Source organism: Neofelis nebulosa, chromosome 17, assembly GCF_028018385.1.
Source record: "Neofelis nebulosa isolate mNeoNeb1 chromosome 17, mNeoNeb1.pri, whole genome shotgun sequence".
Lineage (NCBI taxonomy): Eukaryota > Metazoa > Chordata > Mammalia > Carnivora > Felidae > Neofelis > Neofelis nebulosa.
Genome location: NC_080798.1, coordinates 30,655,047 through 30,678,409, shown reverse-complemented (window position 1 = coordinate 30,678,409; position 23,363 = coordinate 30,655,047). Strand labels below are relative to the sequence as shown.

Here is a 23,363-nt window from a genome sequence, read left to right as displayed (position 1 = left end):
GGGCCGGGCCCCTTGTCTCCGCGGCTCCTCTCCTCAGTCCGCCCGGGGAGGAGGAGGAGGAGCGGGGCCAGCGCCGCCGCCGCCGCCGTCCCAGCCTCGCCCCGCGCACCTGAACTCGCCGCGCCGCCCGGGCCCCCGCGCCGCGCCCCGGGCGCCCGGCCCGCGCGCAGCGCTGCCTCGGTGCCCCGGCGGGGCGCGTCCCCCGGGCCGCCTCCCGCTCTCCCGCGGCTCGCGTGGCCGCGCCTTTGTGTGCGGCGGCCGCGGCTCCCGGGCTCCTCGGGCTCCGGTCGCGGCGCCCCTCCGGCCCCGAGCCCCGCGCGCCGCCCCCGGGCAACCCCGGCCGGGCGCCCCCGACGGTGGATCTAGCGGCTTCGAGGAGGCGGGCACCGGCCCCGGCGAGCCCTAGCCCCGGCCCCTGGCCCCGGGCCCGGCTCCGGCATGGATGTGAGATTCTACCCCGCGGCGGCCGGGGACCCCGCCGGCCTGGACTTCGCGCAGTGTCTGGGGTACTACGGCTACAGCAAGGTGACCGGGCCGGGGCCGGGGGGCGGCGGGGCGGGGGCCACCTCCCCATCCCGGGCGCGCCCCGCGCTCCAGCTCCCCTCGCGCTGCACTTTTCTCTCCCCTCTCCACTCCTTTCCCTTTGCGCCCTCGTCTCTGTCCAACTCTCTCTCTCTACTCTTTCTGCCCCCTTCCCACCCTCCTTTTTGTCCCTCTGCCGGCGCTCCACTCTCTCTCCCCCCACCCCCCTCCAACCCCGCCGACTCTCCTTTGCCTTCCCAAAGAAACCAAGAGCGGCCCAAGGACTGAAAGGGGGGGGGGGGGAACACGCTTGTGATTCTTTGTTGTTATTAGTAAACACGGTAGCAGCGCCCCGGAGTTGGGGGGGGGGGGCAACGCCGGAGTCAAGTGATCTCGTGGTCCGACGACCTCGCCGCCCTCACCCCCCACCCCCCCAGCCCCTCTTACCTTCCCCGCGCACTAGAGAGCTGGACCCAGGGCAGCTCGGGGAAGGAAAGGAACAAACTTTTGAGCGTGCCCTGGATTGAACGGAGGTGGGGGGGCCGCGAAGTGTTGGGACCCCCGCAGGTGGCCTTTGCTGCCCTCTCGCTGGGGCGCTTTGACCGCGGAACGGAGATGCCGGGCCCCTCCCTGGTTATCGCAAGTGGCTTCTCATCTTTCATTTTTTTGGGAGGGGTAAGTTTTGCATTTCGGGGAGATCAGGGTTGGAGACCTCCACACCACGCCGTGGGTCACCCTACCTCCCGCCCCCCCGCTCCCCCCGCCCCCCCCCCCCCGGTCCCCCGCGCCAACTTCGAGGACGGAGCGTTTCAGGTGGGCGAAGGTGGGTCTCAGAAGGGCAGCTGGCGCAGCTCGGACCGGCGAGTCGGTGCGGGAGTCACAGCCCTTGGGCCTGGGTGGCGCGGTCTCCCCTTCTCGGTGTTTCCTGAAGCCCCCAGGGCCAAGCTTTGGAGGAAATATCACCCCGAGGGCGATGTTCGGAGACCGAGCAATGCTCTGGATGGCCTGTGCCTTTTGAATGTGGTTTTTCTTTCTCCTTCCCCCTGCTCCTCCCTCCTCCCCCCTCCCCCTTTCTTTCAAATCGTAGTTTGTTTATGATTGCTTGGATAACAGAGGAGGAAATAAGGAGCCGCTGAAAGAAAGGTGCTATACAAAACTAATGAATAAATAACAGGAAGAGAAGGAATTGTATCAAGAGTGAGGAGCAGTTTGCTGTGCCCCGTGGCTGATGGAGGCTCCTGTTCCTTTCTATTTGTTTATACTCCGTTCCCAACTCCAGTGCTGAAGTTTGTGAAAGACCATTGGGGTCTCTCTGCCTCACCCTTGTGTCCTCGTCGTCCAGCCCCGCGCCTGGCACCGCGGGCCTCCCCACGAGTATAGAACGAAGGGACATTATTCAGTGTGCTTTAACCCTTTGGTGGTGTTGAGGGGGGGGGGGTCGTTCATGGTCTCCAAATTCCAAGAGTGGTACGTTGGGCGTTGAAAGGGAAGCAAGAAAAGGCCTATCGCGGTAGCAGGGTTAAGGTTTTACTTTCTGTCCTCGGTTTTGGACTTACTCAGGTTATTAAATGCTTTAAAAAGTCCCCCTTGTATGCTCAGTGAGGGACTTAGGCAGCCTAATTAAGTATGTCGTGTTTCTCAGAATCCACCTAATTGTTCCGGCGGGGTATTATTTATCTCCTTACAACTTAGCCTGTGTATGCAAGCCTTGGATAACTGGGCATGCTCTTATTTTTGGAAGCCATTACCTTGCTTAATGTGACTTCTTTCTCTGATTTAAGATCAGCAACACTCGAATGACACCAAAATAGAAACCTTTTGTACTAATCCAGTCACTGCAATGCGTGGCAAATCTCTCTGTTCACTGAGATCCCAAGGGTACTTCAAGGGACCAGAGGAAATTGTGGGTGTTTGTGTGTGTGTGTGTCTTTTTTTTTTTTTTTTTTTTTGAGAAAAGCTATTTTGAGTCCATTTAAACTGAGTAGTTACTTCAGGGAGAGCATAGAAAGCTTGAAAATCGACATTATTTATTGAGATGCTTGTTCAACTTCGGGAGGAGGATGCAAGTTGGTTTGCTATCATATGTTCTTAATGCAGTTTTTTGCCTGAAATAACCTGGTTTCTTAGTAAATCAGCAATCTGGTGGTCATAAGTGCTGTGTGTACCCGATTTGCGAAAGTTAGACACAGCGCTCCATATTGGTAGAAATCAAATTGTACTTATTTTAAGGGATGTTTGCACTTAATTCCTTGCAGATAAAAATACAATAATCTTTAATTTGAGCCCCAATACTTTATTTTCCTACTCTTAATTTCAGCAGTGAAAAACCCAGTTTTATTCCCTGTAATTTTTCTTTATAGGGAGAATGTAGTAGAAGACGATGTATTACCTTTATGGGTATAAAACAGCAAGTGCTAATTAAGGGTTTATAGCATTTTGTTTCACAGCTAACTTGTGTGTCTGAGTGGTGCTATTCAATATAGGTCTATATTGAACATGTAAAAACTAGCATACAAAGACCTACATTTCTTTTACTTGGAAATACCTGCATTTATTAATCACTTAAGACTTAACTTTTGCTGCCGTGTATTATCATTCTGGATGGGAAATGATGAGTTTCAAAGAAGGCATGTTTCTGCCCTTTCTTGTTTTAACGACCATCTGGGAAACTTTAGAAGAAATACAGAACCCTTTGCTCCAGGCTTAACAAGTGAAAAGTTAGCGCTTATCTTTAAATTTATTTACAAACCGTGAATAATAGGGGTTCATTCATTTCTGTCTTTAACAAATGACCAGAGAGTCCTTTGTATAAATTATATGTGTGTGTATTATCTTTACATTCTGTGAGTATATGGATCCTTTTTAAATGTCAGCGCTCAGAAAGTGTACTGTCTACGGAGAATGGATGAAAGAGTTTTGAGGGTTCAAAAGTCCTTGCAAGTAAGAGAATAACTTCAAATAAAATATAGCCAGGATCATTAAAATCAGTTAATAATTCATGAACCAGCCACTGATGTATAAACTTACAGTCATCTCTGTTTTCTAAGGGCTAATTTCCATTTTAATTTCAAGTGGAAAATCTACTGTTTGAACATTTCTTTTTCTGATGTGGCCAACAAATGAAACTAACACCTACATTTTTAAAAGGGGGAGGGGCCTTATGTTGCTCAAGCGAATTAGCGACCCATTGTCTGTGTATCTAGAATTTTTCTTTTCCTGGGTTCAGTTTGTCTTTTCACCAGCAAGAAGGTAATATGCAACATATCAGTTGGCATGTCATTAGAAGTCTGCTACCCCGAAATAAACTATTATATTTAAGGTGGGCGTGCACAAGGTGAAATCACACAGTGGGTTAATAATGAACTTGGACCAAACTCAATATTTCATAGCTTTTTCTGCATATTCTTAGGTGGGTTTTTTTGTTTTTTGTTTTTTTGTTTTTTACCAGCCCCCAGTCCTTTCAAAATCTGGCTATTGACTTCTTATCCTATGCAGAATAGTCTTTTGTTGTTTTTACTCCATCAGTCCCAAACCTTGCTTTCTAATTACTATATGTGTTATTGATCATTCTGCTTAATTAAGACATTCTGATGTGAGTGTTTTCACTACACCTCCTTGGATTGGCCTCTACCTTGGCTAGCATGAAGAGTTAGAAGACCTGAAGGGTAGTTTGTCATTTGTCTATCTTCTTCGAGACCATGGTTCAAATTGAGAATACATTGAGAGGAGGATTTGATTGCAGCTCTCCTTAAATTGATACTTTGCACTGGCGTGAGAACTAATGATTTCATTTTAGGGCCTGCTGTATGGGGGTGTTGAATTTTGAGAGCAGGTTGAGAGATTTTTTTCTTTAAACATATTATTTATTGTCAAGTTGGCTAATATATAGTGTATATAGTATGCTCTTGGTTTGGGGGGTAGACTCCTATGATTCCTCACTTACATACAACACCCAGTGCTCATCCCAACAGATGTTCCCCTCAATGCCCATCACCCATTTTCTCCTCTCCCCCTCCTCCAAGTTGAGGGATTTCCATGTGAGGTCTTCAAGCAAGATAATGGGGCGCCTGGGTGGTTTGGTTGGGTGTCTGACTTTGGCTCAGGTCACGATCTTGCAGTCTGTGGGTTCGAACCCCACATCAGGCTCTGTGCTGACAGCTCAGAGCCTGCAGCCTGCTTCAGATTCTGTGTCTCCTCTCTGCCCCTCCCCCACTCACTCACACACTCGCGCGTGTTCTCTCTCTCTCTCTCTCTCTCTCTCTCACAAATATAATAAACGTTAAAAAATTTTAAAAAAAGATATTGAAGTCACATTGTGAAAGACATGTAAAGTTTTTCTAAGAACCTTGGACAAGGGGTCATAAACTCAAAATGCTCCTCGGGACAGCCAGTTTAACCTACAGAAGATAGGGTTTGTGGTCACATGGAGAGCACGCCCCATGTAAAGGGGTAGCCTTGTTCCTTGTTCAGCATTTGTGGATTGTTGCCATGCCAACATCTGGGCCCAGTGTCTCCACGTTTTGCAGTTATTTTTCCAAGAGAATGATAATCTGAGTTTTTATGTAAGATATCTTGAATTCTAAATGTTGGCAGCAAATTCACATATTACTGAAATCCTTATGTGGGACCCTTAAAACATGCCTGTGGCTTGTGTCCCGCTTCTCTGCAGTTTTTGTCTTAGATAAACTCATATGCAGATGAGGTTCAAAAATCAATTTTTAATAAGTCATTTATGGTTTATGGTCAACTATGCAAACAGGTTGGACAGTTCCACTCTCCTGTTCGATCATGCGGACAATTCAGCCGAGTGAGTACAAGAAGTAGAATCTAACCACTTTCAGTGTACTTCTAATTGAATAGTTTGAATTCTATCACTCATTCATTTTAGGTCTCAAGGCAACGGAACAGTTCTAGATCAGGGGCTGGCAGACGGTGGCCCACATGTCACATCTGCCTGTTCTTGTTTGGTTTGTGAGTTAAGAATGGTTTTTATGTTTTTAAATGGCAGAAAAATCAAAAGAAATATTTCATGACTGAAACTTCCATGACATTCACATTTGTGTCCATAAATAAAGTTGCAGAACTGGCAGCCCAACTCACTTGTTGACATATTGTCTATGGCTGCTTGAGTGCGTCCGTGTCCAGGTTGAGTAGTTGTAACGTGTAGTATGGTCCCTTTACGGAAACAGTTTGCTGACCCCTGTTCTAGATAATCAGAGCACTTGATGGTACCAGGGTCTTCCTTTGTCCCAAGACTTGGCAGTAGAAGGAAGACGTAGTTAACAAGATGGTATAACTGGAGAGATTACCATTTCAGAGAATGTTTCGCAGAATGTTTCTAAACCAGTGGGAGTTTAGCCTTAGCTATACTCTAGTCATAGCTGGTGGGAGGAAGCTTGTGAAAGATACTCCAGTTCACCCTTACCTCAGGCCAGTTCAATAAGAATCTTTGGGGATGGGAACGAGGTAGCAGTGTTTTTAAAGCTCCCTAGATGATTCCAGTGTGCAGCCGTGGCTGAAAACTTTGTTTTAGGCTAGGGATCCTCCTTTGGAGTAAGTAACCTGGAGGGGCAGTAGTAGAAATGGGTAAAGAAGTTTGTGATTGCTATAAAGTACGTAAGACTTACGACAGATGATTGGCTCTAGGTTGACACTCAGGGCCTTTTCAGATCCCTGGTGGGTCCTAAGCACTGCTGACCCGGCTCCCCTCCACATCATATCAGACGTGAAAATGCTGCATCCATGTCCTGCATTTTATGTTCTATGATGTATTAATATATCATGGCTGAGTTGCTGCTGATGAGTTGACTTATGTTTGCATTTTGTCAGCATCCGTTAGTTTTAATTTTGTAGTGTGTGTGTGTGTGTGTTGTGTGGCCAATTAATTTTTTTCCTCACCTTTTAAACATTTTTGTGTGCCCTTGAGAAGCTTATACTTCTAGGTAACCAGTCGTTGGTGACTAATGGATAAAATAGTCCAGCTAACACTAAAGTCCGTCAACTTACCATTTTGACACCCCACACAGTGGAATGTTGATGAAAACCCGGTGCTCCGTAAAGACTGATACACAGTAAGCCAAAGAAAATTAATTTTAGTTGTTTTAGATGAAGTCAATGGAGGTATGTGGCCACGACATTCAAAGTATGTGTAGCTGTTGTAAGAACTATCTGTTTTGGGTCACAAGCTGTCAGGGGGATGCTGAATCCACTTGTCCACTTGAGGACTTGCTTTATCTCATTTGAACCAGTATTTTAAAAAATTCAGTAGCTGTCTGTATCTAAAAATCTTTGCAATATAAATCTGGATTTTCAGCCCTTCCTCCCTTCCTTCCTTCTTTTCCTTCTTTCTTTTAAGAAACAATAAATTTGGCAATCTTGGACCTGTTCCCTTGCAAGGCAACATGTTCCTCTTCCCACTCTAACTTCCTCATATTCTGGCCTTGGTATTCCTCTCAAGTCCCAGGAGGCTTTGAGTTTGAAAACTTCAAGAAGAGATGAAGTTAAACAAGCGACCAATGTGATGCTCAAACCCTAGTGAAGTGAGGTTGCTGTCACTGGAAAAATATCCTAATGGTATGTAGGGTAGTAGGTGAATGGAGACAGGTAATCTGTGATCATATTATTATAAGCAGTGTTTCTCAAGCTTCAGCATGCACAAGAATCAACCTCAAGAGCTTTTTGTAATACAGACTCTTGGGCTTAGCCCTAGAGATTCTGAATCCTGGGGTCTAGGCTAGGGCTCCCACATGATGCTGATGTACTGTGAGTAGCACAGCACAGAGGGCCTTCCAGTGGTAAGGTAAGAAGTTTGTTCTTTTTAAGAGTTTGTTGGTCACAATGCACTGGGCTACAGGTAACAGAACACCCAACAAACAGTGGCATAAAGCATAAGGACGTTCGTTTACTTACAAAGAAGTCATTAGTTAGGTGGTCTCAGGCTATTTTGGATGAAGGCAATCATGTCTTTAAGAACCCTCTTTTCTTTTTATTCTGCCATTCCTGAAGTTTTAGCAGTCTCCTCAAGGTCACAAGTTGGCTGCTGTAGCTCCAGACATCACATCTTCGCATGATCACGTGTAAAATGGGAAGCAAGGTAGTGTGGGGATGGGAGTGATAGCAAAAGTTTTCTGTACCTCTCTTAATAAGAAGGGATAAGAACTTTTCCAGTAGTTCCACTGCACTCTTGTTTATTGATCAGAAATGGATCGCATGCCCACCCTAAGCCAGTCATTAACAAAAAAGAAGGAGATTAACAAAAAAGAAGGAGTGATCGGCTTAGATCAATCCCATGTCATCTGGTGGGGGCCAGGCACATTGTCACATGAGCACAGATGATCTTTTATACTCTATTAGCAAGGAAGAAGGCCATTGGAAAGACCGTCGGCTTTACTGCTGAGCATATTGTGAGGACTTTGGAGCGGGCCAGTGGTGTGGTTGGAGTTGTAAGTTGTGAAGAAGTATCTGACCTTTTGACTAGATCACTGTAGGGCCTGACAAGAGGTAGGGGGACCAGGGAGGATGCCACTGCCCAATCGAGACAAAGGTGTGTTAGGATTCGAACTAAGGTGATGTGAACGTGGATGGGAAAGAGAGGAGGGCACTGAACAGAGCATCTCTCACTTAAAAGGGAGGGAGAGGAGGCAGAGGTGACTCAGAGTGTTCGAACTTGGGCCTCGGACAAATGGTAGGGCCTTGAGCAGAGGCAAAGAGGTCAGAGGAGAAGCTGGTTTTGAAGGAAAGGTAGAGCTGATACTGGATATTTTGGCGGAATAGCCCCACAGAGATATCAAGTAGGCACTTGGCACCAATGCCCTGGAATTCAAGAGAGAGCTCAAGAGGGCCAAGGGACCCAACTGGGGGGTCTTCCCGTGTGCAATGGAGCCGTAGAAATGAAACTGCCTGCTCCCAGAGTGGGGAGACAGGACTTGCTAGGATACATCCTTGGTTTGAGGTTCCGTTGGTGTGGTGTTTGCAGACTCACCTCCCCAGGCAGCCAGGCAGTGTTTCAGGAAGTAACATGTGGAAGGCAGAAAACTTGGAAATCCGCTGTGCCATGATCGTGGTGTAAAGGAGTACGTGCGCTCATGTGCATGTGCGCGTGCGTGCATCTGTGTGCGCGTGCACGTATGCTCGTGCTTACGTGCGCAGGCACACATGCATGCATGATGGTTTATCCTTTCGGTCTTAGGAGTTGTTTGGAAAGAAACATTTTTAAATGGTTGCTTATTAAGGGGGGGGGGGAGAAGGATGACGTAAAATTTATAGTAACGTAATTTAAAACCGTACGAGCCATATGAATAAAAACGTTTCACGTTTTTTTCTTTATGTAAGAGGTGCAATTTCAAGTTGGATTTTATGACGTGTGAGTGAAGTTGTAAGTATCTTGGAGAATCTGTTTAGATTGTGCTTAATAAGGAAGGACAGGATTTTTGCTGAGTATTCTTACAAATAAAATGTATTTGAAGGTGGGTTGAGCTCTTGAAAAAAAATAAAATAAAATAACCCACAAAACCCTGTTTAAAATGGAAGTAGAGGCTGGTACTCAAGGTCTGCATGAGCTTCTGATTGGTTATATCTTCACTCCTTGTAGCACCTTATTTTATTTTCTTTGTTTCCTGGCTTTGTATCCTTAATCCCTTCCTTAGGGAGGCCATGTTCTCTTAAATATGTTCTATGCTTGTGTAAAGCACATCAGCCACTGGAAAATGGCCCTTCTTGTATGACTAACGTTCTGTCTTTAATCTTAATTTGATTTTACTTCGTTTATAAAAGAATAATTTGAATGTCTTGATAATCCAGAAGTTAAACAAACTGGCCGATACCAAGAAGTATTTGGATTTCACTCTAAATACACATTTGAATGATATGGATTCCTTCTTTTGGAGAAGATACATTTTGACCTGGGCCTTTCTATTCCAAATGTTGGAAGGTGAATGTGGCCTTTTCTACATTAACTGATTTGGTTATACAGAAGAATTATATTAAATGTGATGGAGGTGAGTTTTTTAATATTTCAAATTGATGGGATGTCAGTGACTGTACCGTATTGTGAAAATTTGCAGCAATATTCCATCCAATTTGTAATGAGCAAGGGATTTGACATACTGTAGAATAATAGCAAGTTTTCCATTTTCTTTTAAAAATCATCTTGGTACAGGAAGTAGAAGTCCCTTATGTTGACCACCTAGAAAACTTTTCTGGAGTGTGTACGATTGGTTGTAAGTTGATTTTCTTAAAAAAGAAAAAAAAAAAGGTGGGTTAAACTTTACTAGAAATATTGGACACTTAAGCATACTCTGTGGATCTGTCTTGCTTCTCCTTTATGCCTGTGTGTCTTTAATGAGAAACTCAACCCTTATTATTTGGCTTTTATATAAATTCCAATAAAAAAGGTTTAATGGAAAAGCAGTTAAAACTGCTGTATTAGCGAAAATGCTTTTGATTGCAAATGGGCAAAAGTCCTTAAACTGAATTAAGTGGAAAAGGGATAGTGAGTTTTGTCTCCGGCATAGTTGGGCCCGGAGTTTCAAGGGATGTTATCAACACTTCCTTACATTTATTTGCCCTGCTCTCATCGGCGTGGCTTTCCTGTCTGTCTCCACTCAGGTGGTGGGAAGGTGTCCGGCAGGAGCTGCAGGGCACATCCGCGCGGCTCAGCCTCCCCAAGAGGGACAGAGTCTCTTTCCTCCTTGTTTCAGAAACTTCTCTGGGTTGTTGGACAGACGTGGGTCCTCTGTGCAGGCCCAAAGCCACATACCCATCTCAGGAGCAGGGGTGGGTACTGCTGTTGCCATGGAAACCAGGTGGACTGGTGGGCTGGTGGGCTGGAGCGGTGCTTCCCCAGAGGGAGAGCACAGTGCCGATCTCACCGGGTGGGGGAAGTGACGGTGGGTAGGAGAAAAAGTCCGCTTAAACGCTAAAGGAAATGAAGCCTGCCAATTTTGTAGATTTCTGAGGACTTGAGTTGTCCGTGCTTATTATTATTCTTTGTGGAAACCAGAAATAGCCTGTGCTTATTGAGGAGACAGGAGATACAATAGTTATATATGAGAGCTAATAACTATCGTTTATTAAGTACTACTTGTTAGGGGCTGATGTCAGATGTGGCCCACCTTCAAGAAACCTCTAGTTCGGTAGGGGAGCAGCTGTGTACACATGAGCATTCATGAAATGTGTGTGTGTGTGCATGTGAGAGAGAGAGAGAGAGAGAGAGGGAGGGAGACTATTTGTATACCTAAGGGAGATACTCTAGGAGGCAAAAGTGCTCCAGGAGCAGACTGGACGAGAGCAATGGTTTCTGAGGCAGTGTGTGGTCAAGTACAAGAGCTCCCAGAGGCTGTCAGGCTTGGAATGGACAAGTAGGAAAAATGGGATGTTAGACAGGCGAGGGCAGGAGAAGGAGTTCCAGGCAGCGCTTCTGCATGAACGTGGCACCCCAGGAAAGGTTCCCCTGGAGGCCTGTGCAGGATGGTCCCATTGACAATGTAGGGGGACGAGTTCGCATCTGTGTGGGAATTTTCTTCTGGTGGGGGATACGGGTGTGGAGGCCCTAGGGCGTCCAGTGAAAGATCTGAGGTTTTACCCAGCAGATACTAGTAAAGTTTGTGTGCATGGGTGTGTGCGTGGGTATATACATTTGCGTGTGCATTTATGGACGTGTTTCTGTGTGTGTGCGCGTGCACACCAGTTTGTGGATGTGTGTGTGTGTGCGTAGGGGAGACTGAATGGAGGAGAGGAGGGTAATGAGAAGATGTTTTGCAGACTCCACCTGAGAATGTTTGAAGGAGAGATTAAAGGGGCACAGAGAGTGATGTAATGATGGGCGGGATGAGTGGTCAGTTGGCGTTGGGATAAAGGCTGGAGATAGAGGGGGATTAGCCTTGAAAGTTGGGTAACCCTTTCTCTGAGTTAATGGGGCAGAAAGAAGAGAGGGCTGAAGATTCAGATACACATTTTAGTGAAATGGTGTGGGAGGGAGGGAGAGAGACAGAGACAGAGCAAGAAGGAGGGAAGGAAGCAGGGAAAAAGGGGATGAGAATGTGGAGGAGGAAGGGGTGGGGGAGTGGACTGATAGGCCCACGGTCCATCACTGCTTGTTTCTACCTCGCTTCTTGCCATTACCCCCCCTCCTCTGTCTTACCGACTGGAGTGTGGCCTGACCACTTAAAAATATCTGAATATGTCAAATCTCTACCCGCCCCCCCCCATTCCTCCAGTCACTGTCTCATTACTTTATTCATAGCCTGTATCCCTGTTTGAAAATTTTTAAAAGTTTATTTATTGATTTTGAGAGAGAGAGCATGAGCGGGGGAAGGACAGAGAGAGGAAGAGAGAGAGAGAAACCCAAGCAGGCTCTGTGCCCCCAAGCAGGCTCAGTGGGGAGCCCCATGTGGGTTTCGATTCTGCAAACTGTGAGATCATGACCTGAGCTGAAATCGAGAGTCAGCTGCTTAACCAACTGAGCCATCCAGGCACCCCCCTATTTGAATTTTTTGTTTATTCATTTATTTATGTATTTTCAGTTTACTTCTTTCCACGAGTATCCAAAACTCCGTGAAGGTAGGGACATTTGATGACCACTACGCCTGGCTTCTAGAACAGTGCTTAAGCGCATAAGAGAAAATGCAATAAAGAGTGAACTAGAGATGAGTAAGAATATTGTTGAGTAGATCTGGTTCTAGTTTAATCTGAATAAACCCATGTTGGACCTGTTGTGTGCCAGATACTTGGAGGCAATGCGAATGCAATGGTGACGAGTCAGTTGTCCAGTTCTTAAGGAGCTGGCCTGTGGTTGTGATGATGATCCCTGTTAGATGTTTTTAAGTTTAAATTTTATTTTAAGTTTTTGGATTTCATGTATTTCATGCACTGCCGGCAGGGAACGGAGCGATGGGTGGTAGGGATGAGGTAGTGAATCTTGTTCAGGCAGGAATAAGAGAAGAGGGGTGGAGAGAAGGGGAATTTGAAATGACTGTTTTCAATCCAAGTATCCAGGCTGGTCAAGGAAGGTCAAATGGTCAAGGACAGGGAGACTCCGATAAAAGGCAAAGAAGAGTATGTTACTTAGCGTTGGCCAGCAGGAAAAAATAATTTGAGTAGCAGTGGCGTAAATGAGGTAGATGTTCGTCTCTCTTTTCTCTAATGAACTCTAGAGGTAAGTAGTCTAGAGCTGTTACTGGGGCTTTGCAGACAACTGGGAGCCAAGCTACCTCCAACTTTCTTGTAGCTGTTGGCCCTTCAGGCTAGAACTCCAGTCGTCATCCCTGGTCCAACCAGGAGGAAGGTGGTCAAGGGAAAAGGGAGGTTTTCAGGACCTGCCATGTGACACTTGCTTATTTCTCACTGGCCAGGACTGAGACGCATGGCCACATCTATGACTTTAAGGTGTCCAGGAAGTGCAATCTATATTGTGGTTTGCAGTGTGCCCAGCTACGTACTCCATTGCTGTGGAAGAAGAGGATGAGTGGACAGGCAGGAACAATATATGTGTTTTAGCAGGTGCATGGGAGTGAATGATGGGCGAGGTCCAAGAAACCCTTCTGGGATATTTTCACGTTTGAGGTTTTTGCATACCGATTACAGCACTCCATTTTGGTAAACTGTATTCAGTATTTTAGTTTTCATTGCTCTTTGGAAGGTCCCTTTTTGCTGATGCACTGTGATCAGATAACTTTTCAATCCTTTCTTCATTTGGAGGGTTTTATTTGGGGCATGCTTAAAAATCCCCAGTGATTTATGTTCATCTTTGCAGGCACTTGCAAACCCGTATGTCCTGACTTTAATTGATTACCTATATTTCAGGCCCAAATTTCTCTTCTTTTTTTGAAATACCTCTTGAATTTTTATACTGCCATTTCTCAAGTCCTGACTGTTGGTAACAAAAGTTTTGAGTACAGGTCAATCTTCAGTCAACGTTTTTAAACTAGATTTTTTTTTTAACTGATATTTTTCTTTCTTGATCAAACCCAGCTTACCTCTGACTCCTCACATCCCTGCATCCACTGGACCTCCTTCCCTAGAAACATGAAGTTCTTTATGCTCTTTCCTCCTCATTTCCTCCACTGGCCCATCTTGTTAGCCCTTGACTGTTCTACAGCCTTGGCTACAAGGACATGTCTGCTGTCCTGGGCACCACCAACCCCCTCAGCCCCCTTCCCTTGTGCTGTGCGTGTTGTATCAGACTTCAGGATATGGCATTTCTCAACTTGAGGGTAACTGAACCCTATGAATGCTGTCGGAGAATACTTGGGCCTTTGCTGTGTCATCTTTTTGTTTATCTGTTGATTCTCTTGGACCTTCTTCACAATGGACAGTCCAGGACTTGTCCAGCAGTAGTTCAGCCAACCCTACCCTCATTCTTGGAAGGTAACTCTGATCTTTCAGTTTATGGGGAACGTTGATAATTTGCTGTCCTCCCTTGTCTGGAAACCAGTTCTCTCATTTTTCCAGTTCTCTCCCCTGAGAGCAGTTCTTTGGGACAAATCCTTCCAAAGGTGCTTGTCCCTTTCTGACTGCTTTGTATTCTTGGTTTTACAGACACCTTCCTGATTTGTTCCTTTCTACTTTCCTATGTGCCCATGTATCTTCTGACCCCCACCACGGATTTTCCAGTCTTTAGCTTGTCAAGTGCCACCTCCCTTGTGACAGCTTTTGCTAAGACCTCATTCCATCCACATTAGGATATGGTTCATATTTTTTGTCTAACTCTGTTTTTTCCCCTTAGATAAATGTGAAATGCAGACCACCACAAATGAAAAATCCTATCACTTCCCTTACATAGAAGAAAATCCTGAAAATAAACACAAGGGGAGTAAACACCATTACCAAAAGCGCACTGGAGACCTTGCTTACCTAAGGCTTTGCCCTGTGTTTGTTGAAAGGGACATTTGCAAGTGTGAGGAAGGTGTTGAAGACCCCTTAGCACCAAACTGAGACTTTGTCTTTGATTTTATTTGGGGTGGGAGGAGGGCTTGAAAGGGAATTCAAAACAGGAGGACTTTCTCAAGATGTAATGAAAGGCTCTTTGGGTTTGTCGTCCTGGTATCTTCTCCTATGTGGGTGCAAGTCCATTGGGCATCTGGATACAATACAGATCCGCAGGGCTGGGGTGAGCCTGAGAATTGGCATTGCTCACATGTTCCCAGGGCACGCTGCTGGCCGCTGGCTGCTGACCACACTCAGAATTGTAGAGTCTGAGAGAAAGGACTGCCTATGTTCACATGTTTGCCTGACTCTGCGGACCCCTGTTATAACACCTCTCTGAACGGTTCCTCAAACAAGAAATCTTGACCTGGGGTTCCATGTCTTTCCCACCCAGGCTGTCCTCAGCACTCTGCAAGTTATTTCCCTCCTTTGTTATATTACCAAAACTATCTTTCCACTTTTCCCCAGGGAGCTCCGCCTTGCCAGATTGGACTCCATTCATTGTCATGCAAGAATATGGAGTGTCTGCTTAGGCCAGATACTGCCCTAAGCCCTGGGGTTACGCTTTGCTGATGACTCCTTGAACTCACCTATTTTTACCCTATCCCTGTTTCTCTAACCTCCAGTGTCCCTGGTTCTCTAAGATATCTAATATCATCCCTGCTTCTGATTGCTTTTGCTCTGTCATCTTGTCCACTCTCCCGCCTCTTCCCGGCACTGGGGCTATCCTCCCAAAGCTTGGTTTCTTACTCCTTTGCCTCTGTATTCTTTTCACTTTGTGTGTGGATCTTGTTTTCTGCCTTCAGCTGTTCCCTCTCTGGTACTGTTTGTATCAGTTATCTATTGCTGTGTAACAAACGAAGCTTTGAGGCTTAAAGCAAACAAACAGAAACCACATTTCCCTGGTTCTGCAAGTCCACAACATAGGTTGGGTTCCCGTCTGCGTTTGCAGTCACCTGCAGGTTTGACTTAGCTTCTGGACGTTGGCTAGCTCTATCAGGGACCCCTCATTTCTCCTGCACAGACTCTCTCTTCCACCACGCTGAGGCATAGGCAAGAGCTGTCCTGGTGGCAGCATTCCGAGGGGGTACACTAGGGCCCTTGAGCCCAGGTGCAGACCTGTCACACTGTTTCTTCTACCACATCTACTGCCCCAAGCAAGTCTCAAGGCCAGCCCAGATTCAAGGGGAAAGGAAAGAATATATTCCATTTCTTCCAGAGAGGAGCTTCAACAATCACACTACAAAGGGGCACAGATACAAGAAGGTGGGAAGAATCGCCTGCCTTTTTGCAGTTTCCCCCAAGGCCCCAAGTCCTCACCCCTACCTTGATCTGCACCTCTCACTTTCTAGATGGCGGGCAGCTCTGTGCAGGAGGCTAACCCCTTCATGGTCTGCTGTCAGTTCAAGTCCAAAATGAGCCCTATGGCAACCTGCTTTCCTTCTACATCCAAAGCTCGTCTTCAGGTTCTTGCCATTTCTCTCAGTGCCCCCGTGATTTCCAGGTACAAAAAATTAATTTTTAGGGGTGCTTGGGTGGCTCTGTTGGTTAAGCATCCGACTTCGGCTCAGGTCGTGATCTCACGATTCGTGAGTTCAAGCCCCGCGTCAGGCTCTGTGCTGACAAAGCTCTGTCTTTGAAAAATGAATAAACATTAAAAAAAATTAATTTCGATTACTTGTCCCCTTTCATTCCCTTAGTGCAGTGAGTCTTTTTATTGGTTTTATTTTGCCTTCTAATGATCTCTTTTGTGTCTGTCTCCCTTCTTCCATGGATCCCGGTTTAAGCTTCTGCTAGAACCACGGGGTCCTCACTGACTCTCTGTACTCTGGATTTCTTGTATCTCCACTTGAATCTATGCCCCAATTCTGCTTTAATCCTTAGGAGGATGTCAGTCTAAGCTATCATTCCCCTTCCAAAAACACCCCCAGTTGCTTGTCTTTGTTCATGGCAGTGCTTTCCCAGACTTTACCACCTTCATTTAGGCCATATCTATTCACCATCGATATTACTCTTTATTTCAATTTTTTTACATTACTCATTTTGAAATTTATGGAAACCAATTTGACAGTAAATTTCATATATTAAAAAATAAATAAATAAATAAAATTTAAAAAAAAAAAAAAAAGAAATTTATACCACTGTTGCCTAAGGCAACCTTGTATGGCTCACAATATATGAAAATTACCCATATAATAAATGCATAACTATTAAGATTTTATAAATTTAGTTATATATGAATTAAATTAGCCCAGCATGCATAATATTGAGAGAATTGGCCTACAGGATAAGTTGCAGTGTCTCCAATTTGACATTGAGGACCCTTCATATCTAACACTAAAGTTACCGCATTAAGGAAAAATGAAATTCTTTAGAAAAAAGCTAGTGAGGGGCGCCTGGGTGGCTTGGTCGGTTGAGTGTCTGACTTCGGCTCAGGTCATGATCTCACAGTCCGTGAGTTCAAGCCCCGCGTCGGGCTCTGTGCTGACAGCTCAGGGCCTGGAGCCTGTTTCGGATTCTGTGTCTCCCTCTCTCTCTGCCCCTCCCCTGTTCATGCTCTGTCTCTCTCTGTCTCAAAAATAAATAAACGTTAAGAAAAAAATTTAAAAAAAAAAGCTAGTGAATTTTCTTAAATTTTAGAGTTCTGCTGAAGGTCATTGTAATGGTTATAGATCAGCACCACAAAGTAGGATTGCCTGCCTTAATTTTTGCATAGTGCTAAACATATTAGTTGTTTTGAAAATATTAATTTGAAGTAGTTATTTTCCCTGCCCCTCAAAGCCCAATTGTTCAAAATAAATAACTTTCTTTGTGGCATAATAGCCTTGCTCTGTCTTCATTAATTTATCAAATGTCCTCTTCAATCTTGGCTTTGGCTTAACAGGTTTCTAACTACCAGTGGGCTAAAATCGTATACCACATATTCCCTTTTTGTATAGCTTATCTCAACTTTAGATTCCTAGAAAACACTGTACTTATGATATATACTGCTTTGATAATCTGGATTTCTCTTTGTAATTAGGCACTTTGAAAATACTGGCACTTAAGCAGGTGTATAATGGTGGGTTACAGTTACCATTCCCCTCCCTCCACATTTCTTGTCTACATGGGAGACACTTGTGGAAGGTTCAAGGCAGAAACCAAGGGAAGTCCGAGTTCAGTTAAAGGAAATTCTGATAGACTAATAAGAAAAGTACAAATAGTGACAACAGAAGACAAGAAGAGTGGCAATGGATGAGAACGATCTAGAAGATTCTTACGTAAGGGTGAGAGACAAAACAGTATCAGTTGTGGAGAGGAAAAAGAGATGGTATATTTTTAGGAAATGAGGCCAATTCAACCTAAGGCGAGCAGGCACTTTAGATGACAGACCGCACCTCATTGCTTGATTATGGTTGCTTAACTAAAATTTCTGAATGTGACATAACCCATATAGGTTAGAATTCAGCTCTCTGGGAAATTTTTTTCTGATGATAAATATTGCCATCATACTTAACGGCTGACACAGAATTTTTGTCCTTTGGTTTCTCATAGCAGAAATTATAGTCTTGACGTCTGCTGCTCCGTCCTTATTAAAGGCTTTGTCGTAAGAAATAATATATTTATGGAGAATGGCCTGAAGAAGATTCAGTGCTTCCATTCATCCAGACGACCTGATCTGATGGGAAGCTTCTGCCAGACTCAGAGCCGAACGCTCGGGGTGGCGCACTGTTGCGAACACCCCTTCGCACTTGCCTTCACTGGGTCTCTCACATCTATGGGATTGGCGCATTCACTTTGCATTGAGGGGAATTATGAGTAATAGTTTTGTGTACATCCTTTCTTCGGGTTCTGTTTAGATACAGCCTCTTACATAGCAGAGTGTCCATTTTTATGACAGTTTACCAGAAAGTCATCTTAGGTTACTATGTCAGGAAGAGCTGCAAAAAAATAAAAAATCCGTTTTATCTTATGGGTATTATTAATCTTGTCCTTCTCATTTCTTTCTTGGCATTAGGGTCCGTGAAACCAACATGTAGCTAACCACAGTAATACGTGCATTCCTGTGCTCTGACCATCTTGGCTTTATAGCTTTCTTAATTTTATTTTTCCTTTGTGTTCTTATAAGTGTTACCGAATCAAATATACTTTCAAAAAGTCACCCCCGATTCTTTTATGGAGAAAAGCAGGTTGTGAATAAATACTTAAAGTACTTACAAGTGCGATGAATATGTTTGTATAGTGTCAAGGATACTTTGCTTATCTTTCTACAAGAGAAATTTCCACTTAAAAAAATTGAAGTCTACTTGTGCCAATATTATAAAGCTAAAAAACTTAACACTTCCTCTTTTGGTCTTTAAGGATGAATGTAATTCTCAATTTATAGCACTTCCTTGAATTTGTTTCTTATAGGATATTTCCCCTGGCATCACATAGTCTGCTAAAATGATGAAACTAGAGAAATTGCTACACCCCCTGAGCCTTTAAATTAATGTGTGAGCTCTCTTATTATTTAAAAAGTATTAATTCCTGGGGCGCCTGGGTGGCTCAGTCGGTTGAGCGTCCGACTTCTGCTCCGGTCATGATCTTGCGGTTTGTGAGTTCAAGCCCCGCATCGGGCTCTGTGCTGACAGCTCAGAGCCTGGATTCTGTGTCTCCCTCTCTCTCTGCTCCTCCCCGTTCACGCTCTGTCTCTTAATAATAAATAAACATTAAAAAAATTAAAATAAAAAGTACTAATTCCTGAAAGTCCGCATCGCACCATAATCAACATCTGTCTTAATTAAGGTGCAGAGTAAGATGCTGAGACCCAGCTAAGATTACCCTGTCATTGGGGGTCCATCGGAGCAGTCATCAAGTGTTGACTGGTCCACACACGCATCCCATGATCCATGAGTTGACTTCCCAGTGGTTGGAAAGAAGTTTCTGCACTCTCACCCAAGGCATTTGTCCTTTGAGAAAGCACCGCTGACTTGGCCTGGGGAAGCCTGCCTAGTGCTTTGTGAGCCCTGCTCAAATTAAGAGAAGCAGTTAACGTCTTGTAAAACCGGCCACCCTCTTAGATTGCTTTCAGGTGACTCATGGCAATGCAAATATGCTTCACCATTGTCCTTGGGTCACTGTTTTGTTTAATCAGCTTCCTGAAAAGTGGAAAATTTTATTTGGTAGCTTTGGAAAGCAGCCTGATTCATTCCTGCTTAGGTTGTTGTTGGTTTTGTTTACCTGAGGTTAGGCCCAAGAGGGCCTTTGGATTTCGATGACTTCACATATCTACCGGTTGGCAGGCTGGCAGAGGGGGAGCACAGAAGCCTAGTTTGACCCAGTTTCCACCACTTACTTACTGGCTCTGTGATCTCCAGCATGTTCTGAGCCTCTCAGTGTCTTCATCTCTTAAATGGGCATTTTACTCTTTTGGGTGCCAGATAAACAGTGTGAATGAAACAGAGAAAGTCCCACCCCATCACATGTAGATTCTGGGGAGTTACAAACCCAGATAGGGCATATTATCCCTATGTAATAGGGTGTATTATGTAATAGGGATATTACCCCTATGTAATAGGGTGTATTCCCCTATGTATGTAATAAATACACTTACCATGCGGAGAATCGTAACAGTATTTACAATATAGAATTGTAAATACCGACTGTAAGTCTCTATATGAAGTACTTCATTAATGTTAGCCATAGTCACCATTATTATTGTAAGATACTATTATTATCCTAAGATCTGGTAAATTTCTTAACATATGGATAGATTGCTGAATAGACTATTGGAAGAAGAGTCTTGCCTCAGAACTCTTTGGAGGACTTTTCACTTTGAGCATTGATAGGCAGACCCTCTGTTCCTTGCTTAATGTGTAACTTGAGCAAGATTTCTCAGCTTCAGCACTTTCCCTGGGGGCTTTCCTGGGATTGGGGTATGTTCAGTAGCACCCCTGGCCTCCGCCCACCAGATGCCAATAACACCCACAGCAATAACAACCAAACATGTCTCTAGACACTGCCAGTGGTCTCTGGGGGCCAAAATCGCCCCTGCTTGAGAACTACTGAGCTTGAGGAATATCGGGGAAAACTTTCTGGTTTTGTCATTTAGAGAGTGCTAACTGGGATGAGTTACTCCTTTGTTACAAAGGGCATCTGTCTAAATATAGGTCAGTTATTTCTCTAGGGCCCAGTGAAGCTAAAAGGAGCCGCCATCGCTGTGTGTTTCTCAGAACAGCTAAGAAGGCCAGCGTCCAGGGAAGGAGGCTCCAGGACCCAGTATGCAAATCGACACCTGTCCTGGCACACCTGCCAACTGGTTTCTTGCGTTTTCCTTCTCTCGCTTTCTGTGTGGGAATCTCTCTGGCTTATTAACAGTGTCTTGAATCTTTAAAGCTGTGTGATATACAGCATTAAGAGGAGAAAGTCGGTGTGTATTAGAGGGAATAATGGACCATAAACTGGGGAATGGGCTCATTTAGGGCTCACTTGTGTCTCTAGGTGCTTAACTAAGTCAGCCACAAAACTGTTTGGGATGAATTACAAAAACACCCATGACCAGCTGGTGACTAGTTCTGTGCGATGATTGTCTTAGAATAACAGATAGGACTTGGATGTCAAGAATTTCAGCTTCTCATCCTATTTCTTTTAATTTGGGGGCACACTCTGGTTGATTATTCCATATGTTTTGGCCAATCCCGGTTTATATGCTACTAAGTTTTTATTTTTTTTTAAGTCTTGAGTCACATGAACCCTAAGCAAGTCTTTTCTTCATTTCTTCCTCAAATATTTATGGCATGGCTACTGTGTGTGGTGTGGCATGCATAGAAGTTTAAGAGAGAGCTTTGGCCTTTAAGCTGGCTTCCAGAGAAGAATGACCATATCTGTTTGCACTGTCTTCAGTGCCTCGCACTGTGCCTGGCGTGTAGGAAATTTTCAACATGTAACTAATAGTAAGATTTTTATGCTAATATTCAGTGTCCCTTGCCTAATGGGTTCCTAGGCTGACCTACTTTACAAATTTTTTGAACCACTGGCAGGATGTCTTAAGGAAACTGTAGCGATACGTTTGAAAAGACAGATCCCAAAGAACATGTATTAGTCGTGGTCCAGCATTTCCCAGGCAGTAAACCGCAAAGCCTACCTGGTTGATCTTTCCCAAAGCAGTTGTCACCATGACCCCTTCCCTTTCTACCATGCCTGGTATTCCTAAAGGAAAGGGGGAGCACCCGCAGACAACAATGTCCCCTCTCTGGCTGTGATCAGAGTTTTATTGTCAGGAAATCCCCCTTTTCAGGGACTTCATTGTCCGCATCCTCTGGCCAGCCAGCTCCCATCCCCCCATCCCCCGTACACCCCCCCCCCCCCCGACGATTTCAAGGCTTTATGGAAATGAAAAGTTGCTCTTCTTCACAAAAAAGATTGGAGGAGATAAAGTGATTAACACTTATTTTGTTCGGGAATCCATCCGAGCTACCATGCTTGAACACTCATTTGGCTTGTTGGAAGGGTAATCTCTTTCAGAAACATTGGACAGAATTGACCAATTCATTATGTATGTAAGTCTGCTTAAGAATGTTTAATTCAGTGAGCCCTCATCTCCTGGCTTCGTAATCTCCTGCCTTGGCTATTCTGTTCTCTTTGAGTTTCTGCAACTCATTTCTCCCCTGATTATTGAATCTTTCCCTGGACATTCCAGGCTCGGTAGAGTCTCAATGAATAGATTTATGGGGGGAAAAAATTCCATACTCTTGTAGATGGTTGTCGATGACTGAATTGTTCTGGGGTAATTAAATTTGGGGAACTACAAATGTAGGCAAAAAGTATGAGAGAATGCTTCAGCCAATGGGAATGTTGGAGAATGTTTTAGAGGTAGTGGGAAAATTTTATAAAAAGTAGCTATGTGGGGCCTCATGAACAGTTTCTGTAGAGCCACGTCTGGATCTAAATGTAAACAAATCAGCATATATTCCTTTATCACAGACCAATATTTTTGCTATTGAAAGGTAGACACAAATATTTCACATAATTTCATGGGTATCTTTCAGTGGGATATATTACACATTTTTATTTATTTAGTTTTTACGTTTGTTTATTTTGAGAGAGAGGGAGAGCACGAGTGGGGCAGGGGCAGAGAGAGAGAGAGAGGGAGAGAGAGACTCCCAAACAGGCTCCACACTGTCAGTGTGGAGCCAGAGGCAAGGCTCAAACTCACAAACCATGAGATCATGACCTGAGTCGAAATCAAGAGTTGGACACTTAATTGACTGAACCACCCAGGCACCCCATATTACACATTTTTAAAGTTTCTCTTCCTTTTGGGTTTACCTGGTAGGTACATATCGCAGTATTACTGCCTTATCCCTAACAGAGAAGAAGAGAGTGGGTAAAATATAAAAATAGTGGAAAACGTTGTTAGGATGTGTGTGTGTGTGTGTGTGTGTGTGTGCGCGCGCATGTGTGTGTGCGTGTGTGTGCATACGTGCGTGCACACACACTTGCTCAAGCACCTGCACTCCTGGGATTCACGTGGACTTCCCAGCAGCGGGGAGAAGAGCAAAGGCTGAAAGAGATCCTTCTTTTGGTTGCTGCCTTTGTAATTCATGCTCCCACTATCTCTGACAGCAAAGAAGCAATGAGATAAATTCATAAATGCTTGACAGTAGCCGCTGATTTCAAATTAGTGTTTGCCCCTCTAGGTGTAGCTGATAAAGTTACTGATGGCAGGATGCATGCTTCTTAGCAAGTGGTCAGGATGCCTGAAGTAGAACTTGATTTCTTATTTTATTTTGTATGTGCTCTACTGTCTTAGTAATTTAGGTAGGCACTCTGGGCTCCAGATAAGTTTTCTTTCCCTTTTTTTTTTTTTTTTTTGCAGTAGGAAGGCTTCAGGGAAAAGAACAAAAGAAAAAGAGAAGGGAGAAACAACCCCAGGAATGTATTCAAGTGTATTACAT

General features: G+C 44.5%; 1 protein-coding gene across 6 annotated transcripts in view; it reads left to right on the top strand.

Moving 5' to 3' along the window:
• Window positions 1-23,363, top strand: part of TOX3 (TOX high mobility group box family member 3) — a 109,296-nt gene that overhangs the window by 740 nt on the left and 85,193 nt on the right. For 4 of the 6 annotated variants that reach the window (XM_058706356.1, XM_058706358.1, XM_058706355.1 and 1 more), the window contains exon 1: window positions 329-525. The exons of the other annotated variants lie outside the window; for them this stretch is intronic. In XM_058706356.1, coding sequence (XP_058562339.1) covers window positions 439-525 — 87 coding nt within the window. In that variant the 5' untranslated portion in view covers window positions 329-438. Of the gene's footprint in view, window positions 1-328; window positions 526-23,363 lie in introns of those variants that run through there. 6 annotated transcript variants of the gene reach the window in all.